Source organism: Fusarium redolens (assembly GCF_020744475.1).
Source record: "Fusarium redolens strain MPI-CAGE-AT-0023 chromosome Unknown BKA55scaffold_6, whole genome shotgun sequence".
Classification (NCBI taxonomy): Eukaryota; Fungi; Ascomycota; class Sordariomycetes; order Hypocreales; family Nectriaceae; genus Fusarium; species Fusarium redolens.
In genome coordinates this window covers 22,644-48,881 of record NW_025763669.1, presented here as the reverse complement: position 1 = coordinate 48,881, position 26,238 = coordinate 22,644, and the positions used below count along the sequence as shown (strand labels likewise).

Sequence of the window (26,238 nt, the reverse complement as noted above, 5' to 3'; positions counted from 1 at the left end):
TCGTCAGACTCAGTTGCCTTACTCCATCCAGAAGACAACATATGTGTAAGGCCAACATCCAATCATATTTACGATGAGAAATATGTGTCTCAGCCTCAACTCTAACTATTGAACCTTAATCTCATGCCGGCAGGCTAGAAAGATCTGCCCCGGGCCGACATCCGGCTGCAGAATCCCGGCTTGGCAGCCCAGCAATGAAAGATATAACTCAGGCTCCCTTCCGCATGAAAATATAGTGAACTTAGAATTCTCTGCATCCCCCATCATAAAATACATAAACCAAACCAGAAACAGAAAATACACACATACACATATGAAATCCATTATCGCACTCACCGAGCACGGTGGTTACTTTCTCAGTGAGCCAGGATATCAGTACACGTGAGTATCTACCCTGACTCCAGTGCTTTCAGTTATAGAACATATTAATATTAGATGTCTAGATATAACCTGCCAGATTGGTTTAAAGACATCATCAGGAAGGCCCTTGAAATCTATTGTGTAGCATTTGGCCCTGGAGATGCCGCCGTGGTTACCTACCTAGATACCCAGAGTGGGTGTCTACAGTTGAGTATGTTCTAAAAGAACCCCCGAACACCACAGCCTGATTTAATTCGGGGTGTATAGGGATCAAAAACATTGCCTCAATGTCGGGCCTTGCCGAGTACCTTCTTGACCGCAATCCTCAAACAGGATATACGCGAGATCTGCGCCATCTCGAAGTTTCATTTGGCGGACGGGAAGGTTCGTACTGGGCTACTGATGGACGAACTAGCGTATACCGCGAGCTGCCAGAGAAGTTGGAACAAGACTTTGGCATGCTGCAAACAAAGAGTGGAGCTTGGCGCGATGGTCCGCGATTCGTTGCATTAGGTGCAAGGGAGAACTACGCCCTGGCTACCAAATGTGGAGCCTTTTCAAGCCAATTAGGAAGTTATCCTCAGGTACTTCATACTCTGAATGGAGTAGCTTCAACTCCTGCAGGTATCGGGGTTATCGGGGTTCGTACAACCTCTCATACGAGTCTGTGGCTAGAGGCCACGGGGGTCTAATTCAGCGCTGCTAACTACATTGACATTAGGGCATCTATCTCAGCTATTTCGAAGGTTCTTCCGTGGTTCAATGGACAGATGGTAGCCTTTGCGGTTTCCATCTCAGTCCAGGGGCAACGAGGGACATTGCACAAATAAACCACCAAGCCCGCTTTGCCCAAGCCACCTATTGCATGGCCCGGGGGCAGCTCGAGCAAAACATCTTTCAAGCACAGATCATGCAACAAGCGATGTTTGCCCATGAGGAGGCCGCGCTGAAGGAAATGTACCGCAAGCAGCTCGAAACCCAGCAGTGGGGTGCAGAAATGTTAGCACTTGCTAGCGGAGGGACATGGCTATGAGACGGATAAGTACGGAAGACCGAAGTAGATATTAAGACGTGCTGGAGACTAAGTAAACCAATTAGGAACTATGGAATAGGAGTGATATTAGCTTAACTATAATATAAATATAAGAAGCAAAGGAATTTTTATAAACAGTTTATATATATTAATAATATATTTATAAAAAATATAAAAAAATTCTTTTATATTTATTACTTTTTATTAAAAATATAATAAAAAACAACTTTATAAATTAAATTTTAAAAGGTATATTTAAGTATTTCTAAAATCTAATATAGTTTAAATATTTATTACCCTTATAACTAGTAAAGCTTTATTAAGTTAAATTATTATACTTAGCTATCTTAATTATAGCCTAAACCTAGCTATATATATACTAGCTAAAAAGCCTTACCTACTTATTAGCTAGCCCTAACCTTGTTCCTGTAACCTACTTAAAAGGCTACTCTTTTATTAACCTCTGCTGCCACGCTTTAATTATCCATCACGCTCCTGCAGTAAGTCATCCGACCCGACTTTCCCTTCTGGCCGCAACCACTAACAGCATTATAGCTGCACTATTATAATACTCTAAAGAAGCCTGCAGGTACCTAAGGCCGATAAGCCTTATCTGATTAAAGGCTATAATATAATCCTTAAGATTAAAGAAGCTCTTAGGCAAGATAAAAAGGGCAAGGGTAATATATTTTATATAATAGCTATAAATATTAAAAAGGCATAGTTTAATAATAATAATATTAGCTATATTAGGCTAGTAATCTTTAGTTATAAGATCCTCCTGCTTATATACCTTCTTTATATAATAGACCTTCTAATTAGTAAAGCCTTCCTTAATTCTAAAAGGCAGAGCCTTGTGGACCTAGAAGGGAAGCTACGTAGAGGGGTGCAGCCAACCAGGAGGGAGAGGAAGTTCCTCAGGGCCCTTAGCGGCGGCTTGCATGACAAGTGGCTTAAAGATATCTGGTGGCAGGCTAAGGAGGTACTGAAGAAGACTGAGGACCTGTAATGCGATGTCTGCTATAGAGGGAAGCGGGGTAATCGCGGGGTTTAGGAAAATAAAAGAAATATATTAAGTTTTATATAAGTTTAGTTACTTAAAGTTAAAGACTTCAAGTTATAATTAAATTTAGTATTAGCAGTAAAAAGAAGATTAATAAAGGCTTTTTTTAAATTATTAGTTCTTAACTTATTTTACTTTTTATTTTTAAGAAATAAGATTTAAATTATAATTTTAAAGCTCCTTTTTATTACTTACTTAATAGCTAGCTTATTATCTCTTTTTTTAATTAATTAAACTTTATAGTAGAATTAGGTAAAGAAGGTTAATAAGAGGTATATTTTTTATTTAATTACTTCTTTATTTTAGCCTTATTTAATATAAAGAAATATTTTAAAGTAATACTTTAATTTAATTATAAATTTTTAAATTAAGTATTTAAATATTATATTTTTATAAATATTTTAAGTTTTATAATTTATATTAATTTTATTTAAAAAATAATTTACTTTTTTTAATTAGTTTTATTATTTAATATTACTTTTAATACTTTAAAATATTATTTTTAATTTTATTTCTTTTTAAATATATTATTAATATTATATATAGCTTTAAGATTTAAAAATAATAATAAAATATTATTATATTATATAAATTTATTTATAATATATATATATTTTAATAGAATATAAATTAATCTTTTTAAATATTTAATTAAATATATTTTAAATATTATTTACTTATTTATTATATTAATTAAGGTTATTTTTATAAAGTATTATTAATACCTTATATCCCTCTTAATCTTTTAATATTAAGTTAATATAAGTGGTTATTAAGTATTTTAATTAAATAGTTATAAGAGTAGTATTTAAAGAGTATAATTAAGGCTTATTTTCTTTTTTTATAAGGTAATTATTAAATTTAGGCCTCCTTAGCTTTAAACTTATTAATTTACAAAATGCTTTAAATTTATAATTTTTTTAAGATTATAAATCCTCTTAATAAATATCTTTATAATATAAAATTATATAAAATATTTTTAATTATTAAGTTTATTAAAAAATAACTTTTTATATTTATAATTAATAATATCTTAATTAAAAGTTATTTATTTAAATAATATTTTATTTTATTAATTAATAATTTATTTTTTATAATTATAATATTTTTTTTTAAAAACTTAACTTTAAGATTTTTAATTATTAAACTATTACTTAATTAATTAAACTTTCTATTTAAGGCCTTTTTAATATAGCCTAGCTAATCTCTAAAAGAAGGATAAAATATTATATAATACTTCTATTTTAAAAAGAGCAGCTCCTTTAATTAAAATGCCCTGCGAATTAGTACCTAGTAGTTTAATACCTTATATATAAAAATAAATAAAGTAAAATTTGTAAAAAAGCAGTAGTTTAAATAAGGGGTAATTTTAATATATTACTTTACTTTATAATTAAATAGGGAATAATTACTAAAATAGCTTTATTTATATCTTATTAAATAGCACTAAGTTTTTAAATTAATCTTTTATATATTAGTCTTATATTTAGTTATAAGCTTAAACTTTATTAATAACTAAAGTTAATAGCGTTAAAATTAGTTAATTAAGTAATACTTCTTATACTTATTAAATTATTTAATTAATAACTTCTTATAAGCTTTACTTTTATATAAATTAATAAATTTAAGATAAATTCTTTATAATTTAGCCTTTAAATGCTTTTATATATATTTAATTAAATTTATATTAAGAAATTAATTAAGTTATTTAATTAAAATAAGCCTATATAAAAGTAATTAGTTTCTTATAGCTTTGGTAATATATATAAGTATTATCTTATTAAAAATTACTAAATTTATTAAAAAAAGGAAAAGACCTTTTATTAAAGCTTTATAATAAAACTAGCTAAAATAACCTTATTTTTTAAATATTTTATTTTTTATTATAAAGATAATATATATCTTTTTCCTTTTAGAAATTCTTACTTAAAATATAATTAATTAAAAGCTTTTTTATAAAACTAAATATTAATAAGGTTATTTTTTTTTTTTTAAGTTTATAAGTTAGCCTTAAAAGGTATATTTAAGTATTTTTAAAATCTAATATAATTTAAATATTTATTACCTTTATAGCTAATAAAGCTTTATTAAGTTAAATTATTATATTTAGCTGCCTTAATTATAGCCTAAACCTAGCTATATATATGCCAGCTACAAAGCCCTGCTCATCAGCTGGCCCCAACCTTCTTCCTACAACCCACCTGGGATACCACGCTTCAATCATCCATCACGCAGTAACTCATCCGACCCGACTTCTGACCGCAACCGCTAACAGCATCACAGCTGCACCGTCACGAAGAACCCGTACAGACAGTGGCTTGAGCTAACAAAGGCTGTGAAGCTGATCAACGGCTGGTGAAGACGAGGAGGACGGCGTACCGCGATATCCAAGATGGAAGCTGGCTAATCGCGGGGTTCTGTGGAAGAAATATGTTAAGTTTTATGTAAGTTTAGTTACCTGAAGTTGAAGATATTTAGCATCGGCAGCAAAAAGAGGATTAAATAAGTCATAAGATAGATCACGTAACTAAATAAGCAAATTAGCTGTAATATCAGTGTACCATTAATATAAACAGGGGAGTAATAACTATTATATATATTATATAGAGGTCTTCTTTATTAGCTGCCTCTAAGGCAGGCCTAATAGCTAGATTAAGATTATGGCTACTTATATAGTAGGCATAATTATATAGCTGCAGGCTATTTCGTAGCATCGAGGCGGTATAGCTGTTATGCTGTTAGCAAGAAGGGTCAGAAGGTATGGAAAGTCGGGTCGGACAACGTACTTGAGTGTGATAGATGAATTAGGTGTGGTATGTTATAAAGGTCCTTTAGATGGGTTGAAGGAAGAAGGTTAATCCAGCTGCTGAGATACCTGCAGTTGGTATTTATACTGCTTGGTTAAGGCAGCAATTGCATTATTAAGGCAGATAAACCCTATTTAATTCTAATTTCTATAATAATAGCCTGCTATAGGGGTCTTACTATTTAAACTCTTAATAGAAAAGCTAAAAAACTTAATAGCCTTATAGAAGCCTAAAGATAAGGAAAAAAAATTAAAAAAATAAAAAATAAAATTAGTAATATTATTAGTAAGGCGGGGTAATTCCAGACTTTTAGCTATTAATTTTGGTATAGACTGAGATCTAGATTCCCGGACGGTCCTGCTACCACGGATAAAATTGCCAAAGCCGATACGCTGAATGCCACTTTTATTCCCTCGAAACGTCACGATGATCAATGCCCATACTCCTTATAAGCAAGCCTGGACGCTAAACCAATGTAACTGTATGTATAAAGCTTGTTCCGCTCGATGACGCGCTGTGACTATAATATTCAATGCCACAACCAGAGCGGTTTATCCTTCGGGTTTGGGCACAGATATTAGCCACACCCCTCCCACCCACCCTCCCCGCACGCACGCATAGCATTTCTAAAGGGATGTTCAGCTACCACGTGACTGGCTGCCTAAGAAGGTCGTCTTGTCCGATATATAAGGGGCTCTACCTGTCGTCGCCCTGGTCTTGGTTCCATTACTTAATTAATATAGTTTGATCTACAGATATTACTCCCTGAGGATTTCAAGCCCCTTCAAACTATTTGAGTTCACCATAGCAATCGTGCATGACTATTTGCTAAGCTGGTCTTGAGAATCATGCCTCACGAGCAATCAGTCTGTCCCCTTACACACAACTAATCAGAATCACATGCTTATAAATTGACAGACAGAACCTACTATCTTCCTCATCCGACATGGAGAGAAGCCCCCCAAAGTGGGCGGAAAAGACCAAGAGGGATTGTCGGCCCAAGGCAAAATCCGCGCATTAGAGCTCCGTATGGTCTTCGGAAAAGAGTCAGCCTATGATATTGGATATATTATGGCGGAGGAACCTCACCGCGGTTTGTGCTTTCTTTTCTTCTATTTCTCTCTTCTTCGTGAAATGTCTAATTAGGACAGAGTCTCACTTGCGTCCTTACGATACTATGGAGCCATTGGCTAAGGAGCTGAATTTGAAGGTCCATGACAGCGTCCAAAGGGATCAGTACGATAAGGTTGCAAGAAAAGCTTTGTCCTTTAAGGGTCCAGGGAATGTACTGATATGCTGGGAGCACCACGCTCTTGCGGGTATTGCCAAGGCGATTGGCGTTCAGGGATATGCAGCAGCGACTGGTTGGACTGGGGAGGTTGAGTATCCTGACAGCATGTTCGATTTAATTTGGGTTGTCCCACCGCCGTATACGGAGATCACGGAGGTACGGAGTGAGAAAGTCCCTGTCTTGGACGACTCAGTCCAAACGAACGCCAGCGGGGATGTTCTCCCTACTCTGGCCTCAGAAGGTAATTGAGCACTGAGGCTATGGAAAATACTTTTTATACGTGGTTATTACACACCTTATCAGGTAAAAACTGTATAATCCTAGGATTTGGGCATAAAACCTAAAATGTATTGACTTTTTTGCATGAAATTTTACTATGTAATCTTGATCCTTTCTACTCTGTGGCCGGCGTTAGAATTGCATGAGGTATAATCGAACTACGTGAGCACTAAGTTGTCATTCTATTAAGGCTAGATAGCTTAAGAGGCCTTAAGGATATGGTTAATTCACTGGCCTTTTCTCACACAACCGCGCAATAGTATGTCAAGCTCGAACGCCTAGTACTTAACAGCATAGCACTTCTAAATCTATCGCTTTCAGAGGATAGGTAATTGCCTACTTTAATAAGGGCACATGATAATATGCCAAATTACACAGAATCTGGCCTATATAAACATTAAGGTTCTTTTGAATATAAGGAAGATTATTTTAATACCTACTTATTCTTTATTTTAATTATAATTCTTTATATATATATATTTACTAAATTTCTCTTATTTGTATTTACTAAAGTAAGGTAATAATATAAAATTTAATACCTATTTTTATATATCTATAGGCTTTAGTAAGTAGCTTTAATAAAATAATATTAAAATATCAAGTATTTTTTTATAACTTTTAATTATAAGCAAGCTATACTCAGTATCATTAACATACTCAGTCCTAGAGACCTCCACGACATTTAGGCCTGGAATATTATACTGACACCACCCTCAAGTAACTATATACACAGTCTATTCAGTCAAACAGCCTAATGACAGCCCTAGGCTCTGGCAGTGGAAGACTGGGACAGTACCTTACCTTATGGCGAGCTAGAAGACCGATCTACACGTCTTGCGCACCACCTTCTAAGTCTCGGTATTAACTCGGCGTCCTAAGTTATTATGCCTTTATGCTTTAAAAAGTCAGTCTGGACATCAGGAGTTATGCTTATAGTTATGAGGACTGGGGCGTTTGTAGTTGCTTTAGATATCGCATAGCTCGAGGGACGACTATATAGCCCTTAATTTCTATTAAAAATTCTAGTAATTATCTATCTTATTTAAATTAAAACTCTTAATTTAAAAGTCTAAAAGCCTTAATATTTATTTAATTTTATATTTAAACCTAAAAACTTTTATATTAAGTTTAAAAGTTTTTTTTATTTTTAATATAAACTTTAATATTAGTTAGAAATTAAGTTTAAAGAATATATAATTTAGAGAATAATAATACTCTGTCTAGCTATATATCTTGTATTTATATTATTAAATCTCTTATATTAAATTATAAAATACCTTATTAATATTAATATAAGATCTTATTATCTACCTTAATAAAAAAGTATCTAAAACTCCTTATTAAGGCTTTACCTTCCTATTTAATTACTTTTTACTTTAGCTTTAAAAAGTAGTTATTATTAACTAAAAGTGTAACGGTTAGGGTTTTAAACAGGTAAACTAATCTATACTAGGTTTTATATTTACAGAGTTATAGGGCATTATACTAAGCAATAGCAAACTATTACGTCTCTTAATAGTTATTATTAAGGTAAAGAAGTCTTAGTTAATAGCTAGTAAGCTAAGTTCTATCTACTGCTAAATAAATATATATATATATTAGGCGGCTTATGGTATGTCGAGCCTGGCTTATGGTGAGTCGTAAGTCTATATCGTAAGCCGGTTTATGAGGCTTACAAAACGTTCCGGGGTAAGGCATAAGTTACTACGTAATTTGGTAAAAAAAAATAGAGTGGGGTACACGTGACGTAAGCGCCTTTTACCGTTTAGGTTATAATACAAAGTATAAAGAAGTAATATTTATCCTTTATATAGAAGATTTATTACTAAAAGGTTATAATTTCTTAAAAGTTTTTATAACTAGTAATACTATATATTAATATAAAGCCTTTTCTTATTTTTATATATTACTTTCTTTTAGTTAAGTATTCCTCCTAACTAGCTATATTAAGTATATTAAGTATAATAACTTTATTATTAATAATATATAGTTTATAATATATATTTTTAAATATTAAGTTATATTTATTAATATAATTTAACTATATTAGCTTTAAGGATTATTAGTTTTAATATAAATAAAAATTAAGAGTTATATAACTACTTGCCTAAGTAATAAAATAACTTTTTTTATACCTAGCTTTTCTTAGTATTATTAATTTATATTTTCTTAAAAATTTAAACAGAGGCCTAATAAGTTAAATCTAGCCTTAAATTCTATATAATTCCTTTTCCTATTTATTAATTTGTACTTTAAATTTAAGATTTAAATAAAGGCTATTTTTATAATTACTAATTTATTACTTAAGTTTATAGCTCTTTAATTTTTTAAAATATTAACTTAATTTATTAATATTTAATATTACTTACTTTTCCCTTATTTAAATATTAGGAATATATATTAAATATCCTTCATATAGATAATTTAAACTATTAATAGCTAAGACCTTAAAGGATTTTATAATAATAATTTCCTTTATTTTAAAACCCCTTTTTATAAAATCTTTAAGTAAGTATTTATTACTTTTAATATCTTAGTATTATAAACATATAATTAAGTTTATAAATATAGAAATTTAATAAATTAATAATTAGGTTTTATATAAAAAGTATATAAATACCTTTATTATTAAATTATCTTTAGGGTTTATAATATTAATATTATTAAATATTAAGAGTTTTTTAAGTTTTAATATAACTTTCGTTTTATTATTATTAATCTATTTAAATAAAGTAGCTTTAGCCTTATAGAGTTCTTAAGTAATAATAGTAAAATTAATAAACTCTTTAACTAGCTATAACCTTTCTTTTACTAATATAATATCTTTAGATTTATAGACTTTATATTTAAAAAGCTTTTAAGTAAAGTTAGTTTTAATATATATTAAGCTATATTTATATTTATACCTAGAGGAGTACCTTATATTTCTTAAGCTATTAATAGGAAAACCTTAAGCCTATTAATATATTACTTAATAAGGCCTAGTATTTATCTTTATATGTTTTAAAGGATAATAGTATAGCTCTAATAATGAATTTTAATTCTTTCTCTATAGTAATAAGGGCTATATAATAACTACTTAAATATTATAACTATTATTAAAAGTCTAGGTATTATAACTAATATCAATATACTTTTAGAGCTAATATCTTAGCTTATTAAGAATCTTCTTTAGGAATTAACTAATAGACTAATTAAAGTAAATACTTATTAAAATATATTAATAAGGATTATACTAGAAAGTTTAGCTTTCTTAAAGGTTTTAAGAATATACTTTAGATATTTAAGGTAAATATACTTATCTTAGAGGAACTTATTTATAGCCAATTTATTAAGACTTAACTCTGTTATAAAGACCTTAAAAGTAGGTTTAAAGAAAATAGCCTAAACTACGCTAGCCTTAGTTAGCCTTACTAAAAGCAACTAAACTAGCTAAATAGCCTAATTATCTATTAGTTAACTAATTACTTCTATAATATTTAAGGCGTTTTATTTTAACCTTAATATAATTTATTATACTAATACTTATAAGATTAGCTATAGTAAAGAAGTTAGATAGCTAGAAATTTAAGTAATTTATATAAGCCTAGATAAATTTAATTATAGTAAGCTTTATAACTATATTTAAGCTTAAGGCAATTTAATTCTTTAAACTTTTTTATTATAAGTTATTAAGTTAATTAAATAACTTTAATAAAGGAGATTTATGCCTAAATATAATAATTAAAATAGATAGGGGATTATTATTTTTAGTTCTCTTTTAAGTTTCTTATTAATAAATTTCTATAAATTATTTAAGCTAAGATAGCTAAAGTTAAATTTTAATATACTTATAGTAAATAGATCTTATATTACCTTTAGTAAAAGTAAATATTTAAGCTAAAAAGATTTTTATTTAAAACTATAATATTATAAATTAATAATATCTTTAATATATATTAAAAAAGCTAAAATAGATATCTTAAAAACTATATTAAAACTAATTTTATAAAATATAAATTAAGTATAAGTATAGGCTATAGAATTATATATTAAGAAGTTTATAATATCTCTTTTATCTTAATAGTAAATATAAGAGGCTATAAGGTTATACTTAAACTTAAATTTAAAGTAAAAAGGGCATTTTAGTAATATTATATATAACTCTAAGCTATTAATATTAGATATAAACTAGATAATTAGGCAGTATTATAATATTATATTAATAATACGGTTTATATATATTATTTTCTTATATAGGTTATAGTTACTTTTTAATTAATAATTACTTATAACCTTAACTAAGTATATATAGTTAAATAATATGCTTTTAGAGAATATTTAAAATATAATTAATAAAAAATTTAAAAGCCTATAGCCTAGCTAATAAGGTAGCTAAGAGACCTTTCTTTCTAACTTATTATATTAATAATTATAAATACCTACCTAGGCTTATTAGTTTAAGTAATAAAAGTATTTATAATATTACTTTAATATTTAAAAATATCTTAACCTTATTAGTAAGTATTATAATAAGTTAGCTTACTTAAATTAGGGATATATAGTTTATATCTTTAGTAAAATAGCTATTAGTAAGTTATTTAAAAGTAAAAAGCATAATCTTTATTATAAAAGCCTTTAGGGAGAGTTAGGTTATAATCTTAGGTATATCCTTAGCTATTATAATATAGAAACTAAGGATTTTAATACCCTTACCTATAGCTATAGTAATTCTTATAATAGAAGCTATTATGCTTAGTAAGTCTATTTAAAGCCTTAAATATTATAAGATATATAGGTAGTTAAGAAGAAAGATAAGGGCATTAAGAGGAAAGCTAATAATAAAAATCAAGGCTATAAAAGTAAATATATAGCTAAAATATTCTTTTTAAAAGGCTTAATAAGCCTAAGTATATTATTAATTATTACCTTTAAGTTAAAAATTATAAAAGATTAAGTAAATTACTATTTTATAAATTATTAAGAATTATATCTTTTAAGTTTATTTATAATATAAATTACTTAAAATATATAAATTAAATACTTTAAATCTTTTCCTACTTATAGGCAGTAATTATAACAGCCTTAGAGATGCTAACCCCAGACCTTCTGTTATTTATAATATACTATTATAACATTACCTCTATTTTACTATATAAGGAGTTTTAGAACCTCTCTTAGTCTTCTTTTAGTTAGCCTTTTTAAATTATCTTAAATAAGTCTACCAGCAGTTTTAAGAGGTTATCTACTAAGGTTGCCCTGTGGTAGACAGTGGCTTCAGACACGGAGACTGTCTTGAAGCTGCCATCGTTCAATCTATTGTCCGGCCGAACTTCTTTTTAAGCCAGGCGAATTACATTCTTTAGATATCCAAAAGCAGACCAAGAAGTAACAGCCGCAACACCGTTCGGCCTCAGAGCGCGGTATATCTCTCTGGCTCCTGCAACCCTATCGGTGAAGAAGAGGATGCCCAAGTTGGTAATGCTGTGGGTGAATGGCAGTCAGTTGAGTACCTTGATGTCGCTGCTTGGCTCACCTGATGACTTCCCTCTGCCAATTAAGGTCAGTAAGCAGGGACAAAACAGTGGCCTAGGGATTTATTAGATATATACTCATGGAAGAAGCGACACCCTAGGATCACTCCAACCTCTAGGAGCGGCATTACAATACCGCTACCTTAAATAAATAGAGACTTTTCAACGTCACTCCCGTATAACAAGAGGTAGCATATATACTATCGCGTGTTCCACAATCCTACGCCTACTTAGCTTGCTAGCTTTCAATACAAGTTAATTACTCAAGAATACTTCTAGATGTAATCAGACGTGATTCGCAACCTACGCTCAGTACGTTCTGCCCAGCCACAAATGCCAACATAAACCAATCGGAATATGGTTTACTACGTTGGGCACCTTGACAGTCACAGTGCGTCCCTAGTCATGAGGGAAATATATTCCGGCGCAGGAGCGAAAACTCGTGCCATGCTACCTACAGTAATGCAAAGGTTTGCTCTGAGCCTGAAAGGGTCCATCATTGAATACAAGCAGCTAAGTAGAAGAAAGAGGACAGAGTCAGGGGGTATCGTAAAGATTTCCCGTCAATCCCGTTCAGCCACGGACTTTTATTAAGCATTCACGGCTTAGTGTATACTTACGGTGGTGTGATTATGATTCCGTCTTTATAGGTTTCGCACGACCACTCCTCGATGTTAATGTGAGATTGTGAGAATCAGTGAGTAACAACACTTATCTAATCGTCACATATCAAAAGCACATCTCTCTCTTTGCACTCCCTTTATAACCCTCTGCTTTTTGTCCCAGCGCTGTCAGTTATGTGTGATGTAGAGCGGAAGGTTCCGTCGGATCCTCAGCAGGTTAAGTATACACTATCCACACATAAATAATTCTCACATTATCATCTTTAGAAAGTCAGCCCACATGTAACCTTTATATTTTTATGGGTGTTACGCCACGCTATCTAGTATCTATAAAAAAATACGAAAGCCACCGATACCACGCTTAGGCTCAGAGTACCAATCAAATGCAAAGAGAAGTAATTCATAAAGTAAAATTTAGTCCTAGGAGGTCAGATGCCCAGATAGTAGGGATTGTAAAAGTCGGCTGACCTATCTCTTAAGACACCACGGCCCTCCAAGCCGTACCCCGCCCCACATAACCCCCGTGTTCACACGGGTTCAAGCGGGGTATTAAAGTTGCTGCTTCATCACCTTTCTTAGGAAAAGGCCGATTATTTCACACCTGACAGAACAATGAATACTTCATCAGAGCCTGCCGGATCACAAGCTGTCAATGCTCTTGATGATAAGAGCGTCATCAAGGAAGTGCACAACGCCCAGATGCCTAGCTTACAAGAGCTTAAGCAGGGGCAGCCCCAACCTTCTAAAATATCGTGTTCTTATTACCTGTATTAGCTGACTAAAGTATATTCTTATGGCTTGCAGTCCCTCCAATAGTATAGGTAAGAGACGGGGCAATTTATTACTAAGATAAGGGAATGCAAATCGCACGCCGCAGACTAGGTACGGCTGCAAGAGGTGCAAAGTAGCAATTTGTAACAATGCAACCTTCTAGTACTTCTATCACATCCCAAATTGGGTGTGTAAGAAAGTACTCTTTGTTCTGATTATTTTAATTGGTCTTGCACCCTTGTCGGCACCCCGCTGGAGTCTTATGCCGCTTGAAGAGATAGACGGGTCAGCGGAGCTGCTGAGGAGTAGCGCCACGGATTGAATGCCTTGCTACGGGCTGAGTTTGTGCTGCGGAATGTGTGATGAGGCTTGAAAGGGGGAAGCTACGTTTGAAACGGGACCTATTATATTTGAAGCAACTACACTAATGCCAGCCATGTTTATAATATTGAACCTACGACCAGAGCTAAATATGCAGTATTACGTAGGCAACTAGTATTGTTTTAACACGCATTATTGCATTGCATCAGCATTTTATGCTGTATGGCATCTTAAGGCGTCATATCAGTTATGACTACTTGATTATAAGCATTATTAAAGGCTTGCTATTACTATATGGGTAGCTAGAGGTGGAAAAAAGCGGGAAAGATTGATTTCTGAGCTAGATAAGCTTAGGGCTAGAACTAATAAGGCAGACCTGGAATTCAAGCTGAGGTCCCTCTTAGGTGGTCGGCTCGCGAGAGACATAGTCACCATATATTGGCATTGAGGTGTTCTGGCCCTCATCACATGCATGGCACGTCCGTAAGAGGACGGACAGCTTTGCCATTCTTTGCAAGATTTTAACCTGTGACAAAGAGATATTCTATAGGGGCAAAGAGATTGACTTAGGATCTATATAGCTGGTTGGGTCCCTATTGCAACGCATACTCTTCGGCGCCTATACGTGCAAGGAAGAAAAACGCCCTGGCGCCAGAGTATTTCTTGTTTAACTCATATATGCACCTTATACAGTAACGTTAGCCATGAAGTTCTCAGTGCTCGTCATCATCTCGACCGTCTGGGTGAGAACGCTCGCTGCTCCATCGCCAAATAGCGGCTATGGCGATGGCGACGATCACTATCACTGCCATCATAAGAACGAAGGTAGCGATGATGGTAAGCACTGCAATATGCACACCCGTCACGCAAGACCTGTTCGAGGAGAAACATTGCATGGAACTCCCTCCCCGCCTTCGCCACTGACGCCTCAGCCCGACGACGATCGCCCCGGCCCGTCCCGACCCAACCCTAGTGGACCTCTTCTTCCCTCATCACCCGCGATCAACGTTGTTCCAATGGGTGGCAGTAAGAAGGGGACCGACACTACCATTCCACTTGCCAAGAGACAATCATGCGGCGGTGAAAGCATCGTTTTCGGCACCAGCACCGTCTTCCATAGTGATACTGCGACAGGGTCAAAGCCGGGCTCTGCTTCCGAACCCAGCGGTGCCAAATCTGGCAAAGTCATTTTCTCCACTAGTAATTGGATCGCCGCAATCTCTGTCGATGGTGGAGCCACGTTCAACACCATAGATCCAACCGTCTACGCAGGACCCGCGAATCCCGCTACCGATGCAGGATTTTGCTGCGACCAAGTTGTACAGTACATCCCGTCAATTGACCGTTTCGTTTGGCTTATGCAGTATGTCGCGACGAACGACACTAAGAACGTCAACAAGCTTCGGCTGATAACGTTCCGCCCCGACGACGTGGTTGCTACAGGTATACAATCATATATTTATACGGATATACTTTCATCAGGCGGCTGGCTTGACTATGGAGAACTCGGTGTCGGTAACACCCAACTCTATATCAGCGCCACTCTCTACGGACCAACATCTGGCCTTATGGTCTTCCGGGTTCCCATTTCGGCCCTCAACGTGGTCGGTTCCTATACTTATTGGCAAACAAATGCGAATGACGGGGCAGTCGCTCAAGGTTCCCGTCTTGCCCAGAATCCCGGTGCCGATGCCTTCTGGGCTGGACACTCTGATCTGGGAAAAGCCATCCGTGTTTTTAAGTGGTCGGAATCGTCAACAAGCTACGCCTGGAACGACGTCTCGATCGATCATTGGCCCACAGACATCTCCAAGTTCGTCTCCGCGTGTCCAGCGGACACAACGAAAAATTGGCTCTTTAGCAATTCGGCCAACAACATTATCGGTGCCACACGACGCCGCACCAACGAAGTCTGGTTCGCTTGGAACGCAGGCTCCGGGGGCGGATTCGCCAACCCTCACGTCCAAATTTTGCAAGTAGACGTGGGGAGCTTTCCGAGCCTTCCCAAACCTAAACAGTGGCAGATCTGGAACCCCAGTTTCGCCTTCGCGTTCCCGAATTTCTACACTAGTCGGGAATGTGGTGATGTCGGACTCGCTATTGCGTTCGGCGGCGGGACCTTGAATCCGAGCGGTGCTCTGGGTGTTGTCACTTCGGAGGGAATCCTGATGCAAACTGTGTATTATCCTGAACTGAGCAATACTTGTGAGGAGCGATTTGGAGATTATTTGGGAGTTAGGTCAGAGAATGGAGTGAATTATGAGGGGTTTATCTATGCGTTAGAGAGTACGCCAAGCGGGCCCCCTCTGAGGAGTCCGAGATATGTTGAGTTCGGGAGAGTGTAGGAGAAATGTTTTGTTGTTGCCTAAAACGAGTTTGGTAATGATTTGCAAAATGAAAATATTTGTCTCTAGTAACCCTTTTTTGCCTAATATATGTTATAATTATACTTAAGGGTTGTTGAGCACGTACTGGGGTGTTAAGTATAAGCAGGGATGGTTTAAGATTATGAACCGAAATGGTAGAACTTTTAAGGGGTAAAATTTAGACCTAACAGAACATAAATATACGAGCCTGCATCAACTGAGCAAGGAGGGCAATTATAGACACAAGAGGACAAACAGCACACAATTCACCCAAATATTTAACAAGACATATCTGGCAGCAGAGCTGCTGTCAGATCAGATTAACAATCAAATATATTAATCAGATCAAGTAACTCCATATGTCTATCTATCTGATAAATTTATAATTTCTTGCACAGCAAGTGGCTACCCTAGAACGGTCAGATGATCTATTTGTTCTGGCTCTACAATTGGAAGCTCTTTCAATTGGCTGGCTATTTGAGCGTCTTAGGGGAAGGTGTCCAGATACATTGACTGATAGTAGGATCCTGTACTCTTTCTTGGCTATTGCAAAGAGGCTCTAGGTTTATTAAACCATAAGTCAAACTCAACACTGGGGTTTTCAATGGATTTAATACCTATCGTAGGTAGCATGTGATATCTTTCACTGGAATCTCTACCGACAGGATTTTGCCATTCTCTACCAATACCTTTGCGTCTCTCTTAAGAAGAACCTGCATAACTCATGCTAAGAGCCTACCATAGTAGAATCACGCTTCTAGAGCGCGTTTTAAGAGAGCTTATATTCCTACAGCTCACAGATACGTAATAATGACTTACTAAATAGTTATTTATCAAGAACCAAGACAGGCCACACAGTGGGTTATGGTTCTTTCCTGTAAACATTTGGCTTTTTAGCATTAAGGATGGCAAAGCACATTCGCTCCAGGGACCCGGCTATAAATTTCACTTAAGGTACTAATCTAGCCCCAGTTATGGCGTCACGAGAGAGAGATAAAATGGTTGGGGGACTATGACTGGGTTTGGCGCTGTGGCGGTCTTGTTGTTTGCTTTTGGGGGCTTGGTGTCTTAGTTGAGAAAACTGAATGGAATATTAGAGTGGGCAGAGCTGGATAGGAATTTAACTGTGAAAAGATCGAAAATGCAGGTAAAACCTCATAGACAAGGATCTCCTAATACCGACCACTACCACTAGCCAGCAATCTCGTGAGAGAAGAATAACATCTTAGTAATTAATTCTCTATGTTGCACTCAGTATACAACGCTAGTTCTTCAGCATTGGCTTTACATCGCAGAGGAAGATCCAGGCTTTTATTATAATTAGTATATTAGTACTATTAGGGTTACTAGAAAATATAACCTAGCTAATTCTCTAATTAATATATATGTTTTTTATTCTTAGCTAATTTATATTAAGGAGAATATTAACTTCTTTATTTAAAAGAAGGATATTAAAGTCTATTTTTTATTATTATAATTAAAGTATTATGTTTTTATATTAAGTAATAAGTAGGGGTCTTACTTTTTTTTCTAAAATAACTTTAGTTATATAACTATTTCTAAGTTAATAAAGTTTTATTTAGCTTTATAATTAATTTATATATTTAGTTATTTTCCCTTAATTTAAATTTTTAATATTAAGTATTTTAATATTAGGTTTCTATATAACCCTAAAGTATTTAGCAGTCTAAGTTATTTTTATCCTTACTTTATACTTATTTATTACTTTATTATAAATAATATATTTCTTTTCTTAATACTATTTTAAGTATTTCTTTTATTTATTTTCTTAATATTATATATTAACCCTGGCTTAGTACTCTAGGTTATTATTAAGTTTTTCCTTTTTATTTTAATAGTATTTTTTTTTATTCTTAAAATTTAATACTTTTAATATTCTTATTTTTAATATATTTTTCTCTTTTAAGTTAATACTTTATTTTATTATCCCTAGCTAGTAGGTTTTCTATACTAGCTTCTTTATAAGTAAGAAATAAATCTTATAATTCTCTAATTAAACTATCTATATATAGGTTTTATTTTTTAAATTTCTTAATAGTTCTTAAGCTAGTAATATTATAGCTATTCTTATATACCCTTAGTATTTAAGTATATATAGCTATTTATAAGTCCTATTAATTAATTAGTCCTAAGGTCTACTTACCTTAGTTTAAGTCCTTAGGTTTCTTAAGTTTTAGGTATTAATATATTATATATCTAAGTTAGTTATAGTTATAGTATTTATATTTAAATATATTATATATTTTTTTAAGGTTTTTACTACTAAGTTAGGTTACTTTAAGTATTATTAATTTAAATTATAATTTATATAAAGTATTATTTAATTAATTACCTTATTATTATTCTTAGTTTTAAGAGTTATTTTATTTATTATTATATTATTAGTTTAGGTAATATAAGTTAAAGTTACTTTTTTATTTTATTCTTATTTTAATAAACCTTTATTTTTTATTTTTATATTATTATTTATTAATTTTAATTACTATAATACTATGTTTTATAATATTATTAAGTTAATTTACTTTATATAATTTATTCTTAATTTCTTCTTTTAATCCTTTATAATAAATTTCTATAAAGGCTTTATTATTTTATTAAGTCTTAGAGGCAAGTTATTAAAATTTAATAAAATAAGCTATATATAAATAAATTTACTTATATATTATAATTTTAATAGCTATTAAATATTTTATGTTAATTACTTTAAAATTATCTTTAAATATAATTTTAAAGTTCTTTTAATTAATAAAGATATTAATAAGTTCCTAATTTTATATAATTTCTTTAATTTTGAAGTAATTCTTAAAAATAAGTTTAAACTAGTCTTTAATATTTTTTTAAATTAATAATATAATATATAATACTTACTTTATTATATTATCTAGTTTAATTAAAAATATGTAAAAGTAAGCCTTTATTTAAGTTAAGAATAAGATTATATTAGCAGTCTATCTTTTAAAAGGTTTTAGCTTAAGTAGCTTTAATACTTCCTTAATATCTTATCCTTAAGAAACACTATTATTATTTCTAGCTAAGTCTATATCTTATTTATTAATATATACTTATAAATTATAAATAGTATTATATATTTAATAGATCTTAATTATTATTTTAATTATATTAAGTAGTTTTTTAATATAAAGAGATATTAGGCTAGTTTTACTAAATATCTTAATAATATAATATTACTTAGTTAATAATATAATATATTTTAAATAAAAGCTATTAATATATAATAGTTAAGATTTTAAATAGGTAAACTAATTTATATTAGATTTTATATTTATAAAGTTATAAGGTATTATATTATATAATAATAAGTATTATATCTCTTAATAATTAATATTATAATTTAAGCTTATTAAGGTAAAGAAGTCTAATTAATAGCTAGTAAGCTTAAATTTATAAAAATATAAATAAATATAATTTATATACTAGAGGTATCTTTAGTAATTAATAAGGTTATTAAGGGATTAGTAATAATTTTAATAAATTAGTATTAAATATATTAAATTAGTTATAATTATAAAACCTTAATGCTAATTATCTTTAATAGGAAATATAATAATTAGTAGAAAGTATAGGGTATATATAATAGAACTGCTAGGGTTATAATAATTTTAGTCTTAAGGAGTATATTATATTATTAAGTTATTATATATTAAAGTTATTATTACCAGACTTTTCAGACCTATTTAAAACTTTTAGCTTAAATGTGTAATTTAAGAATTATATAATATTAATAAGACTATTTATAAATATATAAGTCGTTTTTTAGAAAAGTTAATTAAGTAATAATACTTAATAACTAGTTTTTTATTTAATATAATTATAACACTAATAGTAATATTACTATTTTAACTATTAGATATTATAATTATTATTAAAGCGTTAGATAAATATAAAAAAGATACTAATATTAAGCTTCTTTTTAATCTCTTTTTTCTCTTATACTTTAAGGGTTCTTTATATATTTAGACTAACTCACCGCCACCCCACACACCCCCCATCCCCGCACACCCGTAATAGCATCACAACCAAATCCGTAGATAACTTCAATTAATTCTACAATAATGAGTATTTATTTAATTTAACTGAGAGTTTAGAAACTGATTTATGAATATTATATCTACAGTCTGTATTTTTGGCGGATTCTTTTTATATTATTTTCTCTTATTTCCCTCAATCTAATATAATATATTCTTTTCAGCCTAATTACAAGCCAAGATAATCTATTTAATCTTAGGGAAAGCCTTATTAAGGTCAAATTAAACGGCGACTCAGCTAGTAGGCTCTCTTGCTGCTACTAATGCCTTCAGTACTGCTTTTTCCTCCTCTAGGCATTAAATTTAACTATTCTTCTAGTTAATATATTTTATTACCTTCTTTATAATATAATTAAAGTCATAAATAAAGGTATTTCCTTAACTTTATATAGCTTCTAGTTATTTTTAAATATTAGCACTTCCTTAAGGCATACTCTAGATTATATTAGCGATTACTTAGGCCTTCCTTAGTATTATAGGCCCGTTAAAGCGCTTGCGTTTCTTCTCCCTTAGCTTCAACGCCGCTAACGCCTTCTATAAATTAATTAAGAAAAGCCTAGAGGCTAAGAAACTACTTATTATATTCCTATAGCTTAGGGCTTTTAATAAAGCCCTCTTATAAGCTTTTAAAAAGAGTTATTATTAGTATAGCGAGGTTGCTTTATATAAGGCCTAAGAGCGGGTAAACTAGCGATAGTATGTTTTTAATGGCCTAAATACGGTAATATTAAGCAGCTAAGTAATATATAATAAGTATAAGGGTAACCAAGAGAGCCAAATCTTATATAGCTATGCCTTTTTTATTAATTTCGCTATAATATATAACTTATACTAGTCTAGGACTAATAGTCTCTATTAATTAGGATCCTTTGGCTTAGTTTGCAGTATAAATACCCCTATAAACTAATAGATAAAGATATTGCTATTAGACTAACCGGTTAGACTGTAAGTATACTTCTAATTAGGAAAAACAGCTAGAAACCACTATCCTTAAAGGTTCTCGCCAGTAAAAACAATATAAGGCATAAAATACTAACTATCTACTAATACAGACTTAATTATTAAGCTTTAAGTTATATTATTAGACTTTATCCTCTTTAAGGAAGAAGTCATTACTATTCCGGCTACTATACTACTATTAGTCTTACTAATTTAAATGCCGGTCTTATTAACATTATATATATAAGGCCTAGTTATCTTCTTTATATTAATTACCTAGTTAAAACTATTGTAATACTTGGAAAGTAACTCCTTTATTATATAACACTTCCTTGCAGATTCTATAACTTATAATAGCTTTAATTCTATACTTAAATAGCAGGTAAAGAATCTATTAACCTAGTTCTTACTAATATAATAGACTTGCCTATTAACTAATAATAATGCCTATATAAAGTTATAAATATCCTTCTTTATAAGAGGCTAAAAAGCATGCTCTTATTTAATAATATAATTAACTAGGTTATCTTCCTGCTCTATAGTAAGTAACTAATCTTTTTAATATGCCATATAGATATCCTGGCCTCTAGCACATTAATTATATAATATTAAGAGCTTAACTAAGTGTTTTACTACTAAAGGCCATAAACTAATAATTTCTATGTCCTTAATAGCTAATAACATCTTCTTTTTATAATCTAATAGTTATAATTCTATTACTATTAAAATAAAGAAAAACAGATTTTATTTAATAAATATAGAATAAAATAAAGAATCCTGTATTAATAATGCATTAATGGTATTAAAGTGTGCGGGGACAGGGGGTGTGTGGGGTGGCGGTGAGTTAGTCTAAGTATATATTATTAATAGACTTAAACTTCTAATATATCTTAGCCTTTCTACTAGTAATAGTACTTATTAAGACCTAATACTATATAAAATCCTATACTTAATTATTAAGTATAATATATATATCTTTTTTTACTATAAGTCTTTTTATATTTATAATAGCTTTAATAAAGAGGCAGTAAAAGAACTAAAACTATAAGTATATTAGCCTAAGGAAGCTAACCTTAAGGAGCTTATAAGAGCGGCGGTGAGAGGTACGACCCTGAAGGGCTTTTGTGGTGTCCTCAGTGTGTTGGAAGTGAGGATTGGGTCTAACGACAGGATGGTAGACTTTGCCGAGTTTTTACCCCTTGGTAAGCTTAGTCGTCCCTCATGCTTGTTATCCCTTTACACGTTTCAGTTCTTTTCGATTTTTGTTAGCTTGATTTGTTTTAAGGAGATTAAGTAGAGTTTAGAGAAAGGTCTTCTAGCCGGCTGGTACAGCTGCGACCCGAAACAGGGAAAAGGGAGACCCCGGGCGGTTCTCAGGGGGTGTTGACCGGCCCCACAGGGCACCGAAAAGCGAAAAGGACATAGTAGAAGGGGGAGAGCTTTTTGGTTCATTAGTTAATAGTTTATTTAAGGTCTGAAAGGGGGGGAGAAAGTTCAAAACAGTGCAAATAAAGAGAGTAGAGTTTAAAAACAAATAGTTAATAAAGAGCGATAGGAACTAATAAAGCTATTTAAATTAAACAATTAAAACGACAAGAATCATACCTCACCTATCTTTATCCATCCTATGTCAACTACAATTGTTGGTCTCAAAAGTCTTATCTCTGACCCTGACAACTGTGTTATCATCCGCCACGCCTGCAGACCATGCCTCATCCTAAAGGCAACAAGCTGGAAGCACTACCCACGGGCAGGGTCGCACAGGATACGAGGCGATAAGCTGTGATCTAATATAGGCCAGCTCTCAAGCTCTGACATGTGCCTAGTGGCGGAGCTACGGTAGTAGGCTGACAAGAGACCAATTGACTTCTTCCGCATAGTCACCTAAACCGGAGCTGAAGGGGAAAGCCGCGGAGAAGCCACCTGCCGAAACTCTAACCCGTCTACAAGGCAGGGCTATGATTGTGGATACTGGGAAGGAAATCCTCCCGGGCGGAATGGGTGCTGTATATGCATGCTCTTATTATATAATAGGCTTTGTTAGTGTAAGATGCTATGGCAATTAATTATAAGTATTCTATCTTACTTTTAAATATTACTTAGAAGCCTAGGCCGCACCTACTATTATTTTTACGCTTAAGATATATATGCATATACCCAAGACGTACTCTCCCGGAACTATAAACTTACTAGCCTTACCTAAGATTCAGCTAGACCACAGCGGAAACAGGCGTGATTTATAGCAGGGATAAATAGTTAGTCATCCCCATTCAAAGGTCTAGCCCCATATTCGTTACACATGGATCTTGTGGTCGACTTCGATTGCCAACGGCCCAGGGCCGGCATCCCAACGAGGGAAGCGATACCATTTTTCCTCCCGAGATACAGACTTCTACATTGTCGTCATGGAGACCCATCAGACGCCAGTATGACCGTTAGACACTCCTGGTCGAGAGGGTAAAGGCGACAGCTTTCTGGGTGGCTGTCTAATCACAACTTTAATGGACCTATAAATGATCTTGTGACATTGAACTCTGCATATTCAGAGAAGATATATATCAGGTTGGAGCTCACAAACTGTTTCTCGAACGAAAGGGATGAGGGTGGTCCCTATCACTACGGTCTCTCGAAAGACGATGGCTTGGATGAAGTGAAAATCAGAGGTTTATTCAACACCGCGAAAGATTTATTCCAGAAAGGCTGTCCAAAGACTCCGTAGAACAGAAAGTTACTTCTATGAAACTGTACATAATATCACATTTTGCTCATCTCGAAGAATTTCCACCACTTTTGGCACACTCTACCACATTAAACCATATCCCTATCCACTTCCTTAGTCTTGTTGTCTCGAGCAGATAACCTAAGACCACCCTGGCGCCGCCAACTGAAAAGAACATGAGGTTTGTTTCTAATAGACTCTCTGAGCTTTTCTTCACTACGATCCATCCAAGTATGGCCTACAGCACAGCTGACAGGGTGCAATGGCGCTCCCCCCAGTAGAAAGTGATCAGATGCGTGTCGGTCAAAGGAGGCAGTGATGTCTAGATCGTTTGCAATTTGTTCGCAAAAGACGTCAAGAGGCAGATCGTTGACATCACGACCAAAAGGATTTTCGATTTCTTGGCCAATGAATAACAAGCCGAAGATAATATAAGCCGCTGTGATAGTAGCGGGGATAGCAATCCAGCCAAGTGGGCCAGTCAACTGGAACGGCAAGAGCATGACATACACAAAAGTAATCTGGCTGATGGCAATGGTATATGCGATGGGCAAAGGGGTGTTGAGGACACGATCGCAACCGACTGCAACGTCGTTAAGACTGGTAAGATGATTGTAAGCGATGGTCTGATGAATTGAGACTGGTAACTGTTTGTTGGCGATGATGGAGTCGAGAGCCATTGCCAGGTGGTTCAAGATCTCAAGAGGAAGGTTTCCTTGATGCTCCTCGGCTCTCTTGAGGTGCTTTCGAGGGTCACTTTGAGCAAAGGAGAGACCAAGGTACTCGCCGGCAAACTTGCTGAAGTTTGTGACCTGCTTCGTCGGCGCGGTTGTCTTTCCAGCAAACGTATCAAGATGTGCGATGTAGGGTTGCATGTCAGGTTGACTGGCGCAGTGTTCGAAGCGGAGGGTGTGTTTGAGGGCAACGGCATAACCGGCAATGAGTTTCAAGGCCCCAAGCTTCTTAATGAGAAGTTCGCGAGGGTCTCGGCCGCCAGGACTGCTGTCATCAGCATGGATCCAGATGATACGGCCAAGAGTCTGAGATGCAGTGGCCAACGTTCCCCAGTATCGACGACCCTCAGCATAGCGTTCATAGGCTGTAGACGATCGGAATGAAAGGCTCAGACCGACAACAAAACCGAGAATGGTGAGCAGAACAGAGTTAACGCTCAGGTCATGGACCTTTTTGGAGATGACGGTAATAGCAGTTGCCCAGCAGGCAACGAGCAAGAGCGGAAGGATCAGCGAGGGCATGATGGACCCATGCAGCTGTAGGATAAGGGGCCATTTGGAGTGTCTTTGAAGATCCCGAGGGCCGCTGAAGTAGTTGTTATCTTCCCCATCGCTGGATATGGGTTGTCGGTTGGCATTGATGGACGGAGAAGGCGGGCAATTGTGGTGGTTTGAAGAGTTTCCAGGGCCTGATATGCGTTCTCTGATCTGTGCCTCCGGATATGGCTTGGATTGCGATACGTGATCTCCACCGGCGTCCGACATTTTGATGAAGATCTTGAAATTGGGAAGAAAACGATTGACCGTACTTTTAGGATACAGAGGTAGAGCCGAGAGGGGCAAGAGACTTAAGACCTAGAAGTGATGTGGCCAGGTAATATAGCCAAAGTGTACAACGACGCTTACCAGGGAGGGAAATTGAAATTCCTAAAGGGGTCCCAACATTCGAGCAGCTTGCAGTGCATTTAGCGCTGATAGGTGACGGGACTTCTATCGTGGCGGGACTAGCGCTCAGACTATTGAAAGTTGTGAAATAAGCTTCAACATAAGAATTTGCCAAGGTGGCCTAGACCAATGTTTCGGTAAGTTAGCTTGGGTACTCTAAATCCTGACTAGACGCCACAGGGGTTCTGCTTCTGACTCGTTGATGTCTGCTTCTTTATTTACAGCTACAACGGAGGTGTTGAACAAAATGGATTATATTCTATCCATTGATCTAGTTAAGCTCGAGACATTTCGAGATCCACCTGGTCTTGAACAAATATGCAGCCCCGGCGCTTAATCCCTGGCTCAAAAGGCAGTTGATTTTTGGGGCTAGTCCAAGATAAAGCTAGTCCGCAAACTATCAAAGC

The 26,238-nt window shown here is 33.6% G+C and overlaps 4 protein-coding genes across 4 annotated transcripts; 3 read left to right on the top strand and 1 right to left on the bottom strand.

Annotated features, from left to right (window-relative positions):
* The first annotated feature begins 245 nt into the window (after positions 1-245).
* Positions 246-1,573, top strand: BKA55DRAFT_563367 (uncharacterized protein). Its single transcript, XM_046192378.1, has 3 exons — positions 246-571; positions 628-1,001; positions 1,082-1,573. Exons 1-3 carry the CDS (start codon positions 436-438, stop codon positions 1,391-1,393), a joined length of 822 nt encoding a protein of 273 aa, XP_046050638.1. The 5' UTR covers positions 246-435; the 3' UTR covers positions 1,394-1,573.
* Positions 1,574-5,905: 4,332 nt separating this feature from the next.
* BKA55DRAFT_736492 (uncharacterized protein) lies at positions 5,906-6,980 on the top strand. The gene is made up of 3 exons (XM_046201333.1): positions 5,906-6,129; positions 6,182-6,356; positions 6,415-6,980. Exons 1-3 carry the CDS (start codon positions 6,112-6,114, stop codon positions 6,801-6,803), a joined length of 582 nt encoding a protein of 193 aa, XP_046050637.1. The 5' UTR covers positions 5,906-6,111; the 3' UTR covers positions 6,804-6,980.
* Positions 6,981-14,615: 7,635 nt separating this feature from the next.
* On the top strand, positions 14,616-16,443 carry BKA55DRAFT_563358 (uncharacterized protein). The gene has a single exon (XM_046192377.1). The coding sequence runs from the start codon at positions 14,766-14,768 to the stop codon at positions 16,404-16,406; it is 1,641 nt and encodes a 546-aa protein (XP_046050636.1). The 5' UTR covers positions 14,616-14,765; the 3' UTR covers positions 16,407-16,443.
* Positions 16,444-24,073: 7,630 nt separating this feature from the next.
* BKA55DRAFT_611204 (Bestrophin, RFP-TM, chloride channel-domain-containing protein) lies at positions 24,074-25,786 on the bottom strand. The gene has a single exon (XM_046196658.1). It carries the CDS (start codon positions 25,649-25,651, stop codon positions 24,242-24,244), a length of 1,410 nt encoding a protein of 469 aa, XP_046050635.1. The 5' UTR covers positions 25,652-25,786; the 3' UTR covers positions 24,074-24,241.
* Positions 25,787-26,238: the final 452 nt, after the last annotated feature.

Coding starts and splice junctions, on each gene's coding strand:
- BKA55DRAFT_611204 (XM_046196658.1), bottom strand. CDS start 25,651: ATGTCGGACGCCGGTGGAGATCACGTATCGCAATCCAAGCCATATCCG.
- BKA55DRAFT_563367 (XM_046192378.1), top strand. CDS start 436: ATGTCTAGATATAACCTGCCAGATTGGTTTAAAGACATCATCAGGAAG. Junction 572..627: donor GAGTGGGTGTCTACAGTTGA/GTATGTTCTAAA, acceptor CGGGGTGTATAG/GGATCAAAAACATTGCCTCA. Junction 1,002..1,081: donor CAGGTATCGGGGTTATCGGG/GTTCGTACAACC, acceptor CATTGACATTAG/GGCATCTATCTCAGCTATTT.
- BKA55DRAFT_736492 (XM_046201333.1), top strand. Junction 6,357..6,414: donor GGCGGAGGAACCTCACCGCG/GTTTGTGCTTTC, acceptor TAATTAGGACAG/AGTCTCACTTGCGTCCTTAC.
- BKA55DRAFT_563358 (XM_046192377.1), top strand. CDS start 14,766: ATGAAGTTCTCAGTGCTCGTCATCATCTCGACCGTCTGGGTGAGAACG.